This window comes from Marmota marmota, unplaced genomic scaffold (assembly GCF_001458135.2).
Source record: "Marmota marmota marmota unplaced genomic scaffold, marMar, whole genome shotgun sequence".
Taxonomy (NCBI): Eukaryota; Metazoa; Chordata; class Mammalia; order Rodentia; family Sciuridae; genus Marmota; species Marmota marmota.
In genome coordinates, this window is record NW_025999968.1 from 63,839,787 (window position 1) to 63,858,117 (window position 18,331).

General features: G+C 52.1%; 1 protein-coding gene across 17 annotated transcripts in view; it reads left to right on the plus strand.

Moving 5' to 3' along the window:
• Pcnt (pericentrin) overlaps nt 1-18,331 on the plus strand; it is a 96,326-nt gene that overhangs the window by 9,369 nt on the left and 68,626 nt on the right. For 15 of the 17 annotated variants that reach the window (XM_048803830.1, XM_048803822.1, XM_048803826.1 and 12 more), the window contains exons 3-9: nt 8,820-8,888; nt 9,381-9,636; nt 11,441-11,496; nt 12,512-12,686; nt 13,246-13,382; nt 15,636-15,747; nt 17,883-18,126. In XM_048803830.1, the coding sequence (XP_048659787.1) occupies nt 8,820-8,888; nt 9,381-9,636; nt 11,441-11,496; nt 12,512-12,686; nt 13,246-13,382; nt 15,636-15,747; nt 17,883-18,126 (1,049 nt within the window). The remainder of the gene's footprint in view (nt 1-8,819; nt 8,889-9,380; nt 9,637-11,440; nt 11,497-12,511; nt 12,687-13,245; nt 13,383-15,635; nt 15,748-17,882; nt 18,127-18,331) is intronic. The other 2 variants (XM_048803828.1, XM_048803834.1) reach the window with 2 other exon arrangements.

Here is an 18,331-nt window from a genome sequence, read left to right on the forward strand (position 1 = left end):
CCCTGGTAAAAAAAAAAAAAAAAAAAAAAAACTCAGCTGGACGTGGTGGTGTATACCTGTAATTCCAGCACCTATGGAGGCTGAGGCAAGAGGATGGCAAGTTCAAGGCCAGCCTTAGCAACTTATCAAGGCACCAAAAACTTAGTGAGACCTTGTCTTGGGAAAAACGAACAAAAATGGACTGGGAATGTGGTTCAGTGGTTAAGTGCCCCTGGTATCAACAAAAAAAAGAACTCTTAAACTCATCAACGAGAAAAGTACCCAATTAAAAATGTGTGAAATAGGGGCTGGGGCTGTGGCTCAGATGTAGAGCGCTCACCTAGCACATGCAAGGCCCAGGGTTTGATCCTCGGCACCACATAAAAATAAATAAACAAAATAAAGGTATTGTGTCCAACTACAACTGAAAAATAAATATAAAATAAGTACAAAAAATGTATGAAATATATGAACAGAGACCTTACCAGTGGTGATGCTTGGCACCAGCTAAGTGCAGCAAAAGATGCTCCAACCAATTTTCATTAGGAAGAAAATGAGCAGTGAGCACTGCACCCCTGTGCCTGTGTCTGTGCCCTGGCCCCAGGCGTGGCATTGGGTGGGAGCAGCAAGGACGCTAGCAAGCAGACTAAGCAGAGGTTGCCTGGGGGCTTGCCAAACTGTGTTACCGCTGTTGACTGGTGACAGTCCTGGCTTCCCCAATGTTGAAGAATCACACCAAAGAAGCACGCCGAGGCAAGGTCAGAGTAGACATTAGAAGTTTATTAAAGGACAGCAGAAAAGACTTCTCTTGGAGGAAGAAGGGGACCCAAGAGGTGGAATCCATGGAAGTGCGGTTGTCTCCCCTTTTTATAGTTTTGGGGACGGAATGTAGGTTGGAAGGGTTGGGACACAGGTAATCTGGGCAGGAAGGACTTCATTAACACTTCTTTGCGATGGGCTACCTTCTAATCTGCTGGGGCTGTTCCCTGGGTTCCATTAACATTTCTTTGGGGTGGATTTTGGCCTAGGGCCTTTTCAGGACTTCATTAACATTCCATGAGTTGTCCTGCGTTTCCCCGTTTCCCCGGAATCATTGTCAGCATGGCCTCCATTTTAGATTTCACTCGATATGATATTAGACCCGATTTACCTAACTACACTGACTACCTAACTTTAAATCTGGCTTCAACTGGAGCAGCCAAGATGTCCTTTGGGAGGCTAATGGTAGATAGAAAAACTACATCCAGAGCATATTGTCACTCAGCATTAGAAAGAAATGAGCTATCAAACCATGAAGTGTTGGGGGGACCTTAAGTGCCTGTTACTAAGTGAAAGAAATCAGTCTGAACAACACTGGTGTGGTTCTACACTGTTCGAATCCAGGCAGAGGACGCTGTGGAAGAGGCCAGCTGTGAGAAGGGGAACAGATTAGGGTTGGCCAGAGTTGGTGTTGGGGTGCAGGAAGGGTGCAGGTGAGTAGCTGAGGCACAGGGCAGTCAGGACTCTCCATGGGATGCTGGAATGGTGGATGTGTGGGAGCGCGTGCTGTTGAGGCACGCTGGACTTTACAGCACAGAGTGAACCTTGGTGAGTGCAAATTAAGGAAAATCACATGAGGTGTTGGGGGATCCCAGGATGGAAGGCAGGCTGTGACTACAGGCTGATACAACGCAGAGGGTGGAGCTGAGCTCTGACTCTGGGAGGAGCCTGTGTGAGAGCACCTGCTCTGCTTGGTGAGAGTGCCTCTGTGGGGGTGCAGGCCCCAGTCCTGACACTGCCACATGTGCCTTGGCCCATAGGAGAGAAGGGAGCGGAGGTGGTGCAGGGAGCCAGGCACCTTGCTGCCTCGAAGCTCCTGCAGCTCTACACTGGTGGCACTTGTTGAAGCAAAGCTGTGTGTGAGGTGAGGGGCCACAGAGATGGCATAGGAGCAGGTCACCTGGAGGGAGGGGCGCGGGAAGATGAGGAGTCTGGAAGCAGTGTGTTGTCTGCTCAGCTGCACAGAGCACAGATGGGGGACTCAAGGGAAATTTCTTTCTTTTCTTTTTTAATTTTTTTTAGTTGCCAATGGACCTTTATTTTATTTATTGATACGTGGTGCTGAGGATCGAACCCGATGCCTCACACATGCTAGGCAAGCGCTCTGCCACTGAGCTACCACCCCAGCCCTGGGAAATTTCATTTTTCCACCAGCCTTTTGGAGGTTGTAAGTCCAAGGTCAAGGGTCAGGGTGCCAACTGGGTTGGTCTCTGGTGAGGTTTGCAGGCAGCTGTCTTGTCCCTGTGCCCTCACATGGCAGAGAGAGCGCTGGTGTCTCTGCTTAAGAGGACACATCCTGTTGGATTAGGAGCCTTCATGACTCCATCTGACCTTCTGGCCTTATCTCCAGATATTCTCATTGGAGGTTTGGGCTTCAGTCTGTGGGATTTGGGAAAAATTCAGTCCGTAGCAGACATATAAAAGAGAAGGTGTGCTCTGAAACCTGTATTTGGAGAAAGGCTGTTGAAGTTTAATTTGAGAGGTGGCTGGGATGGAGTTAATGGGCTGCTGAGATCTGAGGGTGTGAAATAATTGCCTTTGTCTTTTTAGAGGTTGGCAGGTAGGCATGGGTTCCTGTGAGTCAGAGACAGCTTGGGACAGAGGAGGCTCGGGGCTGGGCTCCCAGGCTGGCAGGGGGGCTTCAGAGCAGGCAGAAGACCTGCATGGAGGTAGAGGAACTGTGTCCATGCTCTGCTTGCTCTCCTCTGGGCCAGCAGGTCTGTTATGAATTTGCCACACCTGGTCCAGTTCACAGGCTGCTGTGCTTCAAAGTGGAACGCAGGATGGTACTTGCTATCTGAGCTTCTCCCAGGCACTGGTAGGATGGGGGTACCACTAATGTGGGTGTGATCAGAAAAAGAAAGATCTGGAGCCCATGGAGCTAGACCAGACCCTGCAGGGACACTTGCTAGGCTTCCCTGGGCCCGGAGGGCTGGAGGGAGTGCAGGTATTTTGTCTCCTAGGCAGATAGCCCAGGGCCGCCCTCCACCTTCCTGGGTGACAGTGATGCCTAGCAGAGGGCCCCGTCCTCTACCTGTGGCTGTCATTGCAATCCTAGTGATAAGAATGATCGCTGTGAGCTTTATGTTTTCCCAGCACAGGGAAGTTTGGTTAGTTCCAAATTGTCCCAGCTGTTGAGGGCCGAGGGAGCTGTGGCATAGGTCTTTTTGGGTCAGGTATCAGTTGCCCCTGTGTCGGGATGCTGCTGGACTGCAGAGCATCTGTGCTGATGGTGTGCTTCAGAAGGCAGCATCTTCAGAAGGACTCTCAAGGGTCCTTTCCTCATCTTGTACTAAGATTCACCTTGGTTTTGTTCTGTGCATGTGCTTTTGCTTGGTAGGATGCCTGGTGTGCATGATGAGGTATTTTGACAGTGAGCAGGACTGGAAGAGTGAACTTTATTTAGAATAGTGGTGACAAGATGTTCGTCCTTTTCACTTGTATCAGACATGGTTGTGTGTTTTCTCTGTATCTCCTTTAATATTGGGTGGCATGCTTCTGAGATTGGGACTTTTGTCTCTGCGTGCAGGAGGGCTGAGGCCTAGCCCAGAGCCCCGCAGCTGCACCTGCCACCTGGCAAGGACTCTGCTGTTCTACTGGCTCTGGGGGAATTTGGTTTGTGACTATCCCTCGCTCTGCTTATGTGATTGTGTGTCATCTTTGAAAGACGGTCGTGATTTCCTTAGTAGGTGCTGGAGTTGGTAATACCTGATAATTCAGCTGGGAAGAAGGACCAGGGTATAGCCCAGTGGTGCTGGGGCCACCTGCGGATGCCGGCCACGCAGCAGCAGCTGTGGAATGCGTGTCCTGATCTTGCGGCTGCACACCTGCACCTTTTCGGCTATTATTTCTTCACATATTTTTTCTGTTCCCTCTTGTCCCTCCCCTTCTGGTGACCTTGGGTGCCCTGTATTGGCGTCTGCACCAGGCCCTGCAGTGTCGACATCTGCCAGCATTGGAATGCTCCCACATTCTGAAGGTGGAAACATGCCCTTGCTGAGCACAGTCTCAGACTAAAACGCCCTGTGCAAGCTCGGCTGAGCACAGCTGCTGGCCACAGGAAGGGCCAAGCTGTTGCCTCACGCTCGCCACCTCTTCTCCACCCCCAGTTTCCCTGCATCTGTCTTTATTTTAGGTTTCTGTTGCCTTGCCTTTAAACTCATTGATATTTTCTCTGCAGTGCCAGATCTGTTAATACAGTCGTGTTTGTTTTTTCAGTGTGTTTGTGTTCCTTCATATGCTGGCGTGGTACCATGATGGCACTCTTGGCATCATGCTGGGTGTGTCCAGGTCTTCAGCTGGGTGCAGGCCGTGCTCCTCTGTTAGCCCCCACGTAGTTAGTGTCTTTGGTGGTTTGGAGACGTCTCCATGTTCTTTGTACTTGTCATTTGTTAGATACATCTGCTGTGATTGGTTTCTCCACCCTCACTGGCCTCTTTTTTTTGGGGGGGGGGTTGTTTTTAGTTCTGTTCTTTGATAAGCAGAAATTCTTAATTTTTATGATTTGAGTTTATCAGTTTTTCTTTTGATCAATGCTTTTTGTGTCCTTCCAAAAAGTCACTCCTAGCCCTGAGGGGTCACAGAAACACTCTGTTATCTTCTCTTTTTTTTGGTGGTGGTGAGGGCTACCAGGTATTGAACTCAGGAGCACTCGACCACCGAGCCACATCCCCAGTCCTATTTTTTTTTTTTTTAATTTTTTAGTTGTTGAGGGACCTTTATTTTATCTGGTTATTTATTTGTGATGCTAGGAATTGACCCCAGTGCCTCACACTTATGAGGCAAGTGCTCTATGCTGAGCTCAACTCCAGCCCCCAGCACTATTTTGTATTTTATTTAGAGACAGGTTCTTACTCATTTGCTTAGTGCCTCGCCATTGCTGAGGCTGGCTTTGAACTCACGGTCCTCCTGTGACTTCTGAAACATTCTGTTATCTTCTTAGAGCTTTATGGTCTCTGTGTGTGTGTGTGTGTGTGTGTGTGTGTATGTGTGTATATGGAAATCCTATGTGATACTTACAGGTAGTTTAGTTTTGCTAGTTTTTGAATGTTTTTCCCCCCCAGGGCTTAGGACCAAACTCAGGGTCTGGTGTGTGTTAGGCAAGTGCTCTGCCACAGAGCTAAATCCTCAACGCCACTAGTTTTTGAATTTTTATAAATTCTAGCATGTAATGTTTGGGTCTGTGCCTGTATATCCAGTGTCTTGATAATGAGATTCACCTATGGTGATATCTTCATTGTATCTATTATGGTTTCAATGTGAGGTGTCCCCCAAAAGGTCACATGTGAGACGATGAAAGAGGGTTCAGAGGGGAAATGATTAGGTTGTGAGTGCCTTAACGCAGTCAGTGTATTAGTTAGTTACCTGATGGGATTGAGTGGTAATGGAGGGAGGTGGGCCTTGGGGGTGTGGCTTTGGGGTGTATATTTTGTATATGGCTAGTGGAACCTTTCCCTCTCTGCTTTCTGATCTTCATGGGAGCTGCTTCCACGGCCACTCTCTTCCACCATGATGTCCTGCCTTGCCTTGAGCCTCGAAGAATGGAATCTGTTGTCTATGGACCGAGACCTCTGAAACCATGGGCCCCCAAATACACTTTTCCTCCTCTACACTTGTTCTGGTTGAATCCTTTTGTCACAATGGCAGAAAGGCTAAAATACTTCCTGTTGAGCCCTTTCCTGCGGGTCCCACCATGTTGAGCAGTTTCCAGGCAGTCCTGCGCATGGTGCACCGCAGTGTCCTTGTCTGAGGGCTTGTCTGTGGGCATTCTCACACAGTCCTCCTGGTCTCTGTGTGTGCATGTCTGTGGGGTTTAATTAGCCCTGAGGGGCTGTCACCATTTGTCTCTGTTGTTTGCACATGTGGCCCTGGGTTCTGAAGTAGTAGTGGCATGGGAGTGTATCAGTGGCTCTGCATTGTCTGCGATTGGTGTGGAGGATCTTTTTTCCTCCCCTATTTTTACACTTTTGTTGGATGTGGGACTGACTTCTCTGGTAAATTCTTGCCAGGCTTAGCTTTGAGATCACACTTGCCTCATCAGTGAGATAGGTGGGACTCTGCTCTCTGCAGGGAGACTTTCAGGTGCAGAGACCTATTCTCCCAATGAGCCTCTCTTGGACTGTGTCCTTGTAGTGGGCTCCGAGGTCCTGTGTGGTGTGCACAGTCCCTTTCGGCAGTGTCCAGGCCCTTTCTGTGGGTCCTACCAGTGGTTCAGATATTTGAGGATCACACCTTCAGGTTTGGAATGGGTGCTCCCCTGACCTTCCCAGGAGGCTCACTTTGAAGCAGGATTCTTATGTGTCCGACCCAGGCTCTGCTGTGAGCAGTGAGGCTGTTCCCAGGCAGTCGATCACCTCGTGGGCAGGTGAGCCCAGCATGCAGATGCTCTCCAGTGACGTGGAGCCAGGCTGCCCCTGGCATTGTGTAGGCACTGGTTCCTTAGAGGTGTGGTGTGTGGAGGTGGTCATGGACATGGGGTTAAGAGTAGCTGTGCCCTCTGCTGGGCTTGGTGTGGCCCCAGAGGAACCAGATAAAGAGGAGAGGCCGGTGTGGTGGGCACTGACGCCCAGTGTGCTGGGGTCACCCATGGGAAGTTGCTCTTGAGTGTGGCAAAGTCAGGAGAGGCCGAGTGGCTGCAGGACACTGGACAACTGTGGGAGTGGAGAGACGCCAGGGCTGGTCATGATGTGGCGGGAATGGAGTGTGGTTTTTGCCTTGCCGTTCGTTCATTGAGGCAGAGAACGCTGGAGGAGCCCCCAGTGTTGGAGGGAATCTTGTCATACTCCCTGTTATGGTTGTAAGATGTTCCCCAAAGGCTCCTTTGTTTATGGGGGAGGTAAAAGGTTAAACTAAGGGTACCGTGACCTAACCAGTGGATTGGTTCATAATTGGAATGCATCACTGGGTGGCAGCTGTAGGCACGTTGTCGGGTGTGACTGAGGGAGCTGGTCCCGGGCTCTGCCTGCTCTCTCTGCTTCCTGGTGCCGTGAGATATGAGCAGCTTTTCTCTGCGGTGTCTCTCTGCCGTGATGCTCTCTGCCTCACCTCAGGCCCAGAGCAGTGGAGACATCCAGCCGTGGACCGGACGTCTGTGAGCAGAATAAGCTTTTCTTCCTCTGGGTTGTTCACCGTCAGGCAGAACCGACTAACACACTCTGCTGAACTCCTAGTGTTGCCCACCCATGCTGTCAGCCCCTGCACTTTGGTTCTTCTGGGGGTCTTTTAAGCCTCCATGACCACATCAAATTGTCCACCCCAACAAGTCCCCTGGCTTGGGCAGGAAGATGGAGTTCATTTAGCCATTCTGAGTTTGAAGTGCCCAGGTGACACTTCTCACAGAGAGGCTGACCTGAAGATCACTGGAGGGGTGGGGGTTTCCTGGTGGGGGGGTGCTGTGCAGGCAGACAGACTGCAGGGGAGCGGCGTTGATCCCTGTTGAGGGGCGGCCACAGCATCTCTCTTCCCTGGGGCTGTTGCTGCTGAAGCAGGGGGCAGAGCTGGAGTGTTAAGACAGAAGTCTTTGATGGCTCTGACAGACATTGTCCAGTACCTTTTAAGAAGAAAGCAAACTCACGTACTCTGTCATCGACTATGTGGGTACATTTGTTTTCCACGCCCTCTGTGACTTTGAGAATCAGTCATATCTTGTCAATATTTGTAACTTGGTGACCATAAGCGACCTTTGATGTTGGCGTCTTGCATTGGTTCACCATGTCCTGTACCTTTTCTCTTCTGTGGTGTCGCTCTTCTCTTCCTGCAGATGGCTAGGTTGGCACTGTCCAGCAAGGCGAGTGCCCTTCCCTGATGGCTGTCTTTCAGTGAGATATGATTCCCATGATGTGATCCACTGCTTTTTTTTTTTTTTTTTCTTTTTTGGTTCTAGGGACTGAACCCAGGGCCTTGTGCATGTGAGTGCAAGTACTCTAGCAGCTGAGCTATGTCCCCAGTCCCTAATCTACTGTTTTAAAGCACATGCTTCAGAGTCTTTTAGCACAGGCCCAGAGGTGCACCCCTTCTCCTCTGTTAAGCTCTGGACATTTTTATCATCGTGTGCTTGTTGACAGTTGTACCTGCCCACGCCGCCCCAGGCGGCTCTCTGTGGATCTGGGCTCCTGATAGGTTATGTAAATGGTATTCTGTGACATGTAGCCCTTGTTGCAGCACCTGTTAATGCTTTCCTTCCTGGGTGAGTGCAGTCAGCTCTCCACACCCATAGAGTCTACTGAGTACAGACTGAAGGAACTTTGGGGAAAGTCGGTATCTGGTCTGAATGCAGACAGACCTCTTGCTCTTACCATTATTCCCTAAAGGGTAGGCTGTAGCCACTGTTTATGCAGTTTCATTGTTAGGTGTCACAGGTCACCTAACATGACTGAAAGTCTCCTGGAGGATGTGTGCAGTTCACATGCAAGTCCTACGCTTTTTTTAAATTTATATTTTTCTTTAGATGTAGATGGACACAATGACTTTATTTTATTTATTGATTGTTATGTGGTGCTGAGGATCAAACCCAGGGCCCCATATGTGCTAGGTGAGCACTCTACTACCGAGCCCCAGCCCCAGCCCTCGCCCTCCTACGCCCTCTTGTAGGAAGGACTGCAGTGTCCATGAGAAGCCCCGGGCTCCTGGTTTGCTGGTCTGGGGCATCTGTGTGAGTCTGGTTGGGCCTTTTCCGCCTTCCAGGTGTCTGGAACATCCTTGGCACTGCTTTCGTGAGGCACTAGTGTATTTTATTTTATTATTTCTTAGTGGCTGCTGGTTCTGTGAATTTTCTGGCCATGGTCTTTGCTTTCTTTCCCTAGGAAGAAGAACAAGATTGTGAACTGGCAAGCAGATCCGAGGATGAGGCTGCCCAGCAGCAGCAGCCTCAGGTGACCTGCACGGCCTAGCCAGGGCTCTCGGCCATCACACACTGGGCATATGCTCAGCCATCCACACAAGGGCACTTGGGGTCTCGAGCTGGGAGGGGACTGCAGGTGGGGAAGACTCATCCCAGAGTGCATGGGCAGATGCCACAGCTTGCTGTGTTTCCGTGTTTTCTGTGGGGGGGGCAGTTCCTTGGGGCAGGTGGAAGGGCAGCTAGGGGCCTGGGGAGGGCAGTCTGGCCTGTGCCAGGTCATATATGCGGTGCCCTGACTGCTTCTGCTGTGAATCGCTCTTACTTGTGAGGGAAGCCATGGGAGTGGCTGCTGGTGGGAGGCACACTGTGGGGACAGCTGCAGCCACAAGCGTGGAGAGCAGGTGGTTGTCCTCCTTGTGCTGCATGCTCCGTTTCCCTTGTCCTGGGTCCATCACGTGTTTCTTGGTGTCACCTTGCTGCCTGGTTCCAAGCCTAGACTCATGGGATGTGCCTCTGTCCCCAGACGGCACCCAGCCTGGAGCTGGAGGCGCTGCGCCTGAGCCTGAGCAACATGCACACGGTGCAGCTGGAGCTAACGCAGGCCAACCTGCAGAAGGAGAAGGAGTCCGCACTGGCTGAGCTGCGGGAGATGCTCAACGGGCGGCGTGCGCAGGAGCTGGCCCTGCTGCAGAGCAGGCTGCAGTGTGAGCTGGAGCTGGTCCGGGAGCAGCATGCGCGCGAGAAGGAGGCGATGGCACTCCGCTGTGGGCAGGAGACGGGTACGGCATGCTGGCATGGGCAAGAGGGGGGTTCTGCACGTGGGGCCAAGCCAGTATGCCTCCTGGCTGCTCTGGACTGCATGGTGTCCTCGTTAAGAAACGGCCTGCTTATTTTCTGGTCGCTTCCCCTGTCCAGAGTGCACGCTCCTGTCCCCATTCCCTGAAAGGCAGGGCCCCAGAGTGCGCACCCCCCACCCCCCACCCCCAAGCCTGGCTCCTGACAGTTCCCACTGCTGTGGGCTGAGCAGCGCCTGGGTCAGCACGTCTGTTCACCTGGCCTTGGCAGCCCTGGTTCTGCTGGTCTCTCCCTCAGTGCAGTCTCCAGGGGGTGAGTGTTAATTTCGATGGTGGGATCTGCTGCCTACAGGCTTTGTCAGCCCCACCCAGATGCCCCTGGTCTCAGACCCTGTCCTCCTATGCTGAGCTGACCATGATTCTCCTGGTTGGCGGTGCCACCCACTGGCTAACCTGGGTACTTCTTAAATTTGCTAATTCTTGGTCAAATTGAGCTCTTTTTTTGGCCTAATAAATGCTTTCATGTTTTATTTTTGATAATTTTTATGGTACTTTTTTTAAGAGGACCCTGCTTTCATGCATCTTTTTTTTTTTTAACTTCATTTTTTTTAAACTTTAAAAAAATTTTGTTGTTGATAGACCTTTATTTTATTCATTTGTTTATATGTGGTGCTGAGAATAGAACCCAGTGCCTCACACATGCCAGGCAAGCACTCTGCCACCGAGCCACAACACCAGCCCCCTTAACTTTTTTTTTTTTTAATTATCTTCATTTTTATTTATTTATTCATTTTTATGTGGTGCTGGGGATCGAACCCAGGGCCTCACGTGCAAGGCAAGCGCTCTACCACTGAGCTACAGCCCCAGCCCTCCCCCCCTTAACTTCTTTTAAAAATAGCTTTTTAGTTGTAGATGGACACAATATCTTTATTTATTTGTTTTTATGCGGTGCTGAGGATTTAACCCAGTGCCTCACATGTGCGAGGCAGGCGCTCTACCACTGAGCTACAGCCCCAGCCCCCATGCACATCTTTTTTAAAGAGCTTTTTTGAGACATAATTGACACAGTGCACAATCCACTCGCTGGTGGCTTGGGGTGCATTTGCCAAGCTGTGCAGATGTTCCCACAGCTGCGGTTCACGTGTTCTCACTCCAGAAGGGAGCCGCAGGCCAGTGCTTGCGCGCGCTCCTGCTTGCCTGCTTGCCTTCCACTGGTGCAGGAACAGCATGTTCAGCTGTGGCTGTGTGGAGAGCCCCTGCCCCAGCCCGCCTCTCCCTCACTCTGAGGGGCAAGTTTTCTTAAGCTCTTGTGATGCTCTTTTGTTTCTTCATGTACTTTCAAGCAAACAAAGGTATATTTAAAATTTTCTCCTTATTTATTTATTTTGGTACCAGGGATTGAACTCAGGGGCACTCAACCACTGAGTCACATCCCAGCCCTATTCTGTATTTTATTTAGAGACAGGGTCTCACTGAGTTGCTTAGCACCTTGCCATTGCTGAGGCTGGCTTTGAACTCGCCATCTCCTGCCTCAGACTCCCATATTTTTCTCCCTTTTTTGGGAAACATAGCTTGTCTCTCAACCCTCTCTGGGCTGCTCTCTTTTCACCATTCCGGTCTGTATGGGCCCTGTCTATTCTCTGTCCAGGCCTGGGTTTCGGTGGCCCTCCTGGACACAGGGTGTTGTGAGTGTCCACTGTGTGGCCCATGGTGCTGGAGCCTTGTCTCCTGGGTGATGGATCTGGAGGTGAGACTCAGGGGTCTGAATGGCTTGTTGTCTGTCTCACAGCGGAGCTGAAAGAGAAGCTGCGGTCAGAAATGGAGAAAAGTGTGCAGATGGTTGAGGTGGGTGAGACTGCACAGCATGGGTCTGTGACCCTTGATGCCGAGGGACCCAGGGGAGCTGGGCAGAGCGAGTAGTTGCCCTGTGTGAGGACAGCTGTGCTGTCGAGGGATGTGTGCTGTTTCACACTGATGTCTGTGGTGCAAAGGAGCTTGTCACCCCTCCACCCTTGTCCTGGGCCACTATCCCTGTCCTCTTGGACTTGTGTCTGGCGGAGGAAGGGGAACATGGCCCGAGGTGTGGTATATCTGAATGTCAGGAGGCTGTGGAGTTGTGGGGGCAAGCCCCAGCCCCAGTGAGTTGAGGGGTTCCTCCTGAGTCCTGGCTTGCTCAGGCATTGGCCAGGGCTGTCCATTCAGGGTTGGGGTTCATGCCCTAGACTTCCACTCCTCTGACCTGGCAGTGGGGAGTTGTTTCTTAGGACGCTTGGACCAGAACCCAGCCCTTGGAAAGTTTGGCAAGTCACCATCAGATCCTGCATCTTGTAGGGACATAGCTTCACGAGCTTTCAAGAATGGCCACGCAATGCACTTTGAATTCAGAGACCCATTTTGCTGGGGGCGAGGTGGCCCTGTTCTCTGGTCTCCAGCTGTCTGCCTTGTGCATGCTCCTGCTGTGTCCTTGCAGCAGCTGGTGGGTCACTGGCTGGCCATCAAGACCCATTTCCTGCAGTGACAGTTCAGTATGGGGTCAAGGGCTGCTCACTCTAGGGTTTTTTTTTGGAGGGGGGCGGGGTACCGGGGATTGAACTCAGGGGCCACCAACCACTGAGCCACATCCCTAGCCCTATTTTGTGTTTTATTTAGAGACAGGGTCTCACTGAGTTGCTTAGCACCTCACAGTTGCCGAGGCTGCCTGTGAACTTGCAATCCTCCTGCCTCAGCGTCCTGAGCCGCTGGGATTACAGGCGTGCGCCACTGTGCCTGGCTCCACTCTAGGTTTTTGACAGTGTGATTGAACTTTCTTTACCACATATAATCAATTATTTACCAGAATCTTCTTTTTCTTTTAAATTAGACCCTAAAACAAGGCTGGGAATCTGAAAGAGAGTTATGCTTAGAAAATCTACGCAAAGAATTATCCGCAAAGCACCAGTCAGAAATGGAGGATTTGCAAAACCAGTTTCAGAAAGAATTGGCAGGACAGAGAGCTGAGTTGGAAAAGATTTTTCAAGCTAAAAATCAGGCTGAAGGTGAGCACAGAAGTACTGTGAGCAGGTCTGGAGGGGCTGAGTTTCTGTGTGATATTAGACTCAGGATCTTGCAGCTCACCACATGGACCAAACACACTCTGCCACCTTTGGTTTCCAATGCCAGGTACTCCTGATGGCAGGTTGGGAGGCCTCCTTGCTGGCCACTGACCTCTGTCTCAAAGACATGTTTTGTGTGTTTATTTACTAAATTGATACCAAAACAGTAGTATCTGCTAGTTGTGTGTTCTGCAGTGGTCCTTGTGGGCCGGGTAATGCTGCCTGTAAACCACCATGTCTGTCTCTTCCTCCTTCCCGGGGAGAGCAGAGTGGCTGCTGAGACAGGGTGTGGACTGGGCCTGCAGGCTGTGGCTCAGCTTTGCCTTCCCGGCCACACCCCTGGCGTGGCACACTGTGCAGGAGAGCATGGGCCCAGGATGGAGCTCGGTGGCGTGCAGCGAGCCGAGCGGTTATCATCTCAGTGGTAACCTGCTGCCAGTGCCGCTGAGGAGGGAGAGTGGCATCTCCTTGAAAATGAGGTGGAATTCGTGCTGCCTTCTAGTCTCCCTGAAGAACCTGGAGGCTCAACACCAGGCAGCCATCAAGCAGTTACGCGAGGACCTGCAGGTGGAGCGCTGCCAGTGCCTGGAAGACCTGGAGGCGAGGTTCAGAGAGAGGGAGAGAGAAAAGCAGCTGGAGGTAGGCACGAGCTCACTCATTCTTAATTATTTCGTGTTCGGGAATTTAATTTTTTTTTTTAGTTGTCTATAGACCTTTATTTATTTATGTGCGGTGCCGGCACCCAGTGCCTCACACATGCCAGGTGAGTGCGCTACCATGGAGCCACAGCCCCAGCCTTTAGAGAAGTTTTAAAAGATTTTGTAACTGGGCCATTGTTCTGTTATTTGCTGAAACTTGAGTACTGACTTTGAGAAGACTTGTTGGGTGGAGGAGCAAGGGCAGAGTCTGAGGTTCATGTCGTCATTAACATTCTTGCCTTGTACTTGGAAAGTGCACATTCTCTAGAAGTATACCTGAAATGTTAATAAAGGTCCCAAATGGTAATTCAGACACGTTGGCGTACATCTGTAATTCTCATGGCTTGGGAGGTTGAGGCAGGAGGATTGAAAGTTCAAGACCAGCCTTGGCAATTTAGCAAGACCTTCGGCAACTTATGAAGGCCCTGTTTCAAAATGAAAAATAAAAAGGGCTGGGATGTGGCTCAGTAGTAAAGCACCCCTGGGTTCAATTATAAGTATAAAAAAATAATAATAAAATAAATAAAAAGATACCAAACTCCAGGAGTAAGGCCATGTTCCCCAACTGTGATTCTATAAGCCAGAACTTCCTCCAATAGCTCCCCAAAGCATTCCTGCTTACTTGCTCCAGACCTGCTTCTGGTGCAGTCCTGCATGTCTTGTTTAAGGTACGGCCAGGGTACTCCAGCCTGAGTGCTTTCCTACCAAACCCAAGAGGTGAGGGTCAGTCCAAGACATTGAAAAGAGAGTAGAACAGAAGTTGGAATTGGTGGTGTGCAGAGGTGTGCAATCTGAGCAGGGGCAACACGGGGCCCCGTGGTCTTCAGGAGCCTGCCTGGGCCCATCTCTGGACCTGAAGACCTGGTGTCTATATCCTTTGTTTCTGGGGTCCTGGTCTTGTCCTGGCTGCTAGGCTATCTCACAGTGATGGGGAGAAAGCCCATGAGCACCCCCTGGTCCTAATGCCATGAAGAGGATGGATCAACCTCAGGGCCAGTGCCTCTCTCACTACAGGCCATAGCTCAGGGGCCACATTCCTCTGTGGTTGCCCAGCTCCCTGTGGGGCTGCAGCCTACGAGACAGATGGTGAGGCTCATCCTTCCACCAGGCCCTCCTGGACTGGAGCCTGCCTTCCCTTTTGCCGTTCTTGCTCAGGGAGAAGACCCATCTGCTGGGAACAGGCCCAGGCCTGGGGTAACTGTAGAGGAAAGACGGCACTGCAGGGAGAGGGGGCGGGAAGTCCGGAAGTCAGGCAGCCTGGCAGCAGTGTGCATGCTTGTCCTCCTTGGCGAGTGGACAGGCCCTTGTGTTGCTCGGAAGGCCTCTTGGGTCTCTGCTGGGACAGCCTGCCTGCTCTGTCTTGTAGCCGGACCACACAGAATGGTGCTGACATCCCACCAGGGTGCACTCGCTTTGGGCCTGGCAGTGTCACAGTGTGTCAGGATGCTCTTCGCCATCCCTGAGACCAGAGGGTCAGTCCGTGGCAGGGCCTAGCCCTTCATGCTGTGCTTTATGGGCACTTGATAAGGTGAGGAGCAGCGTTTAGTGTCCGAGTGTGAGGTGACCTGCTTCTGTAATGTGAACTTGAGGAACACACACTCCTCATTTGAAGTGATGGTCCTGTGGGTAATGCTGCTTCCCCGGCCCTGCCTCACAACAGCGGCATCGCAAGCCCTTCCTGCAGGTCCCACCAGTGTCACGGGTGAGCCCCGTCCTGTGCCCAGAGGCTGCAGACAGCTTCACAGATGATGGCTGTGTCTGGCCGTTATGGCTCTAGGCCAGCAGGCAGGTGACCACACTGTCCCCAGGGCATGGACATGCTGAAGTTATGCTGTGAACACTCACACCCAGAATTGAATGCTATCTTTCTTATTTCAAGTTGGGGTCTTGTTGTGCTGCCCCGGCTGGCCCTGGGCTCCTGGGCTTACATGACCCTTCTCTCTGACTCTCCTGAGGAGCTGGGATTGCAGATGGCACCATCATGCCTGGCTGTTACTTTTAAGTGACTCTGACTCTGGCCTGGGCCTTGTTTGGATGAGGCTGCTCTGGCTGCTCCGTTCTGGCTGCTAGGTTTGGGGTGTAGGTTTCCATTCCACATGTGTTTGGCTCCTGCCCACCAGGTGCATGTAACACAGACCACACATGGTGCACCTTGGTCTCCCGCGTTCCTCACAGGGATGCTTTCCTTTTCCAGCTGGAGAATCTTCAAGCGTCCTATGAAGCCCTGAAGGCCCAGTCACAAGAAGAAGTCAGGCGCCTGTGGTCCCAGCTTGAGTCTGTGAGAACCAACAGAGAGGAGCTGAATGGTGAGCAGGTTTTTTTTTTTTTTTTTTTTTTAATATTTACTTTTTAGTTGTAGTTGGACACAATATCTATGTTTTATTTATTTATTTTTATGTGGTGCTGGGGATCGAACCCAGGGCCTCACATGTGCTGAGCGAGTGCTCTACCGCTGAGCCGCAACCCCAGCCCTGGTGAGCAGTTTTGTGTAGGAAATTCAGACCCTCCAAAGTCAAAGCTGTGTGTGCTTTTCATTTTTTGCAGTGCTGGGAAAGGAAACCAGGGCCTTATGCTAGGTAAGCGCTCAACCACTGAGCCACACGGTGAGCCCTGAAGGCATGTTTTTCATTCTGAGAGTTTCATTTTTCATGAACTAGAATTTAGTAGTTGTAGCTAGCACAAAAAGTAATTTTTAAAATGTGCCCGTCCTATACAGTGTTCAGGGTTTGTGGAAGTCAGGCACAGGGATCGGCTTTGGTTGGGAATGAAGTGCACGAGCCTCGTGCTGGGTCGGACTGTCCCAGGTGGAGACCGAGAGTTGGGAGAGCCATGATTTTGTCCTTAGGCAAGTCAGCTGGCAGCAGCTGTGTGATTGTATGGCCCTAACGGTGCAGACTGGCATCATTGTGGGCTGTCTCTCCAGTGTGAGGTGAAGTGCCTGTGGTGCTCAGCCTTCTCCTGGACGCTGCTGTAAACAGTGCCTTGCTGCTTACCTCACCGGGGTCCTGTGTGCCGCCTCTAGTGGCTCAAGCTCCAGAATTGAAGGGTTCAGGGCCCACCGGCGGTGGCGAGTTTGTCTGGGACAGCTTGGTCCTAGTCTTCCCTGATAGCCAAGTCCCTCCATTCACATCAGGTTGGTTTCTGCTCAGCTGTCTGAACGTCGCTGCCCCAGAGCAGGCAGAGCCACTTGTGCCCATAGGCAGGGACAGTCAGGCCCAGCTCAGGCCACCAGCATCCCAGGCCACAAGAGATATCTTCTTCTTGGAGTTCATCTGCCAACTGCCCCTAGGGCAGGTGGATCATGAGGAAGGACCAGGGCTGTGCTGTTGAGCAGCCGCCCTTTGCCATGCACTGGGAAGGGAGGCCTGGGCTTCGTCTCCCAGCCCCAAGTTCTGTCTGTGGCCACATGTGGTGGGCAGTGTGTCAGTTGTCCTTCCTTGGGTCTGTTTGTCACTGGAGGCTGGAGGAGAGAGAAGCTGATGGGACCAGAGGCCCCCAGGAGGGAGCCCTGGGTGGTGACTGAGTCCACACTGGGGCAGCCTGCAGTGCCCAGGACTGTAGTTCTCGTGTGGGCATATGTTGAGAGCCACAGCCGAGTTGGTATGGCCCTGGCATATTACCAGAAGGAGTGGTTGAGAGGTGACGCCAGTGAGCCATTAAGATGATGATAATTAAGTTAAGCTGTGCATAATTGCTGTGACTGGATGATGCTGGTTGGAACAGGCTGTCTATTCAGTTGTAAATGGACCCCTGCTGTCCTGCAATAGGGCGGCTCCTGCTGCCTCGGGTCGCCCGCCCCGCCCGCCCCGTTGAGTTCCGGTTGAGCTCTCGCGGGGATTCATGGAGAGTTCGCATTGGTTGGTGAGGGTCCGGTGGAGGGAGTTGCGGTTGGTGTGTGGTGTTCCTGGAAGGGCCTCGTGGGTGGCGTGGGTGGCGTGGGTGGCGGGTGGCGTTCCCGGGAGTTCGGGCAATAAAGGAATTCCTGTTTGAACCTACAAGTGCCTCGTGGCGGCTCAGTTATTTTGTGCCCAGCCAGACTGCGGCAGTCATAGTGTGCCCTGATCAGTCAGGAGCTCTGCGAGGTCTGAAGGGCACGTCTGGCTCTCTGGCCAGGGGCGCCCACAGGTGAAACCCAGCTCTCTTTGGCTACACACCTCCCCAAACCCACTTCTAGGCTTCTTGGGGTTGTGCAGGATCCAGGTTCTCGTGGACGTAGGACTGACACTTGTTCCTTTCCTTGGTAGCTGTTGGTGGGCCCGTGCTCCCTGCTACAGTGGGTCTCTTTGGCTCCTGGACCAGCAGCTGGAGAAAGGGCTGCCTTTCAGGGGCTCTCGAGGGGCTGAGCAGCCCTGCGAGGGCCCCCTTCCACTCCCAGGTCCGGGCTGGGCCCCTCTCAGAGTCTGCTCTGCTGCCCCTGACTGTGTGCCTCTTCCTGTGGAAGGGCCCCTGGAGCCACTGCTGACACGAGCCTCCTGCCTGGAGGAGCTGGAGCACCTGCGGCAAGGCTTTGCTCAGCAGCAGCAGCGAGACCGCAGGCAGCATGAGTCTGAGCTGCAGCAGCTACGGGTCTATTTTGAGAAGAAGTTGAGGGATGCCGAGAAGACTTACCAGGAGGACCTGACCCTGTTCCAGCAGCGGCTGCAGGAGGCCAAGGAGGAGCCCCCTTTGGGGTCTGGTGAAGTCAGGTACAGACGAAGCAGTCGTCATTGGGAATGGTTCTGCCGTGGGACCTTGGGCTGGTTCCCATCCCATGTTTGCCATCTATGCCAGTAGAGACTGGTGGACTTGTTTTAGAAGTGGGCTCTGTGGTCTGGACTGGAAGTGAGATGCCCCCCCGTGGGTCCCTGGCTGCTGGCTCCTGCTGTGGTCCCAGGATGCTGACTGAGCCAA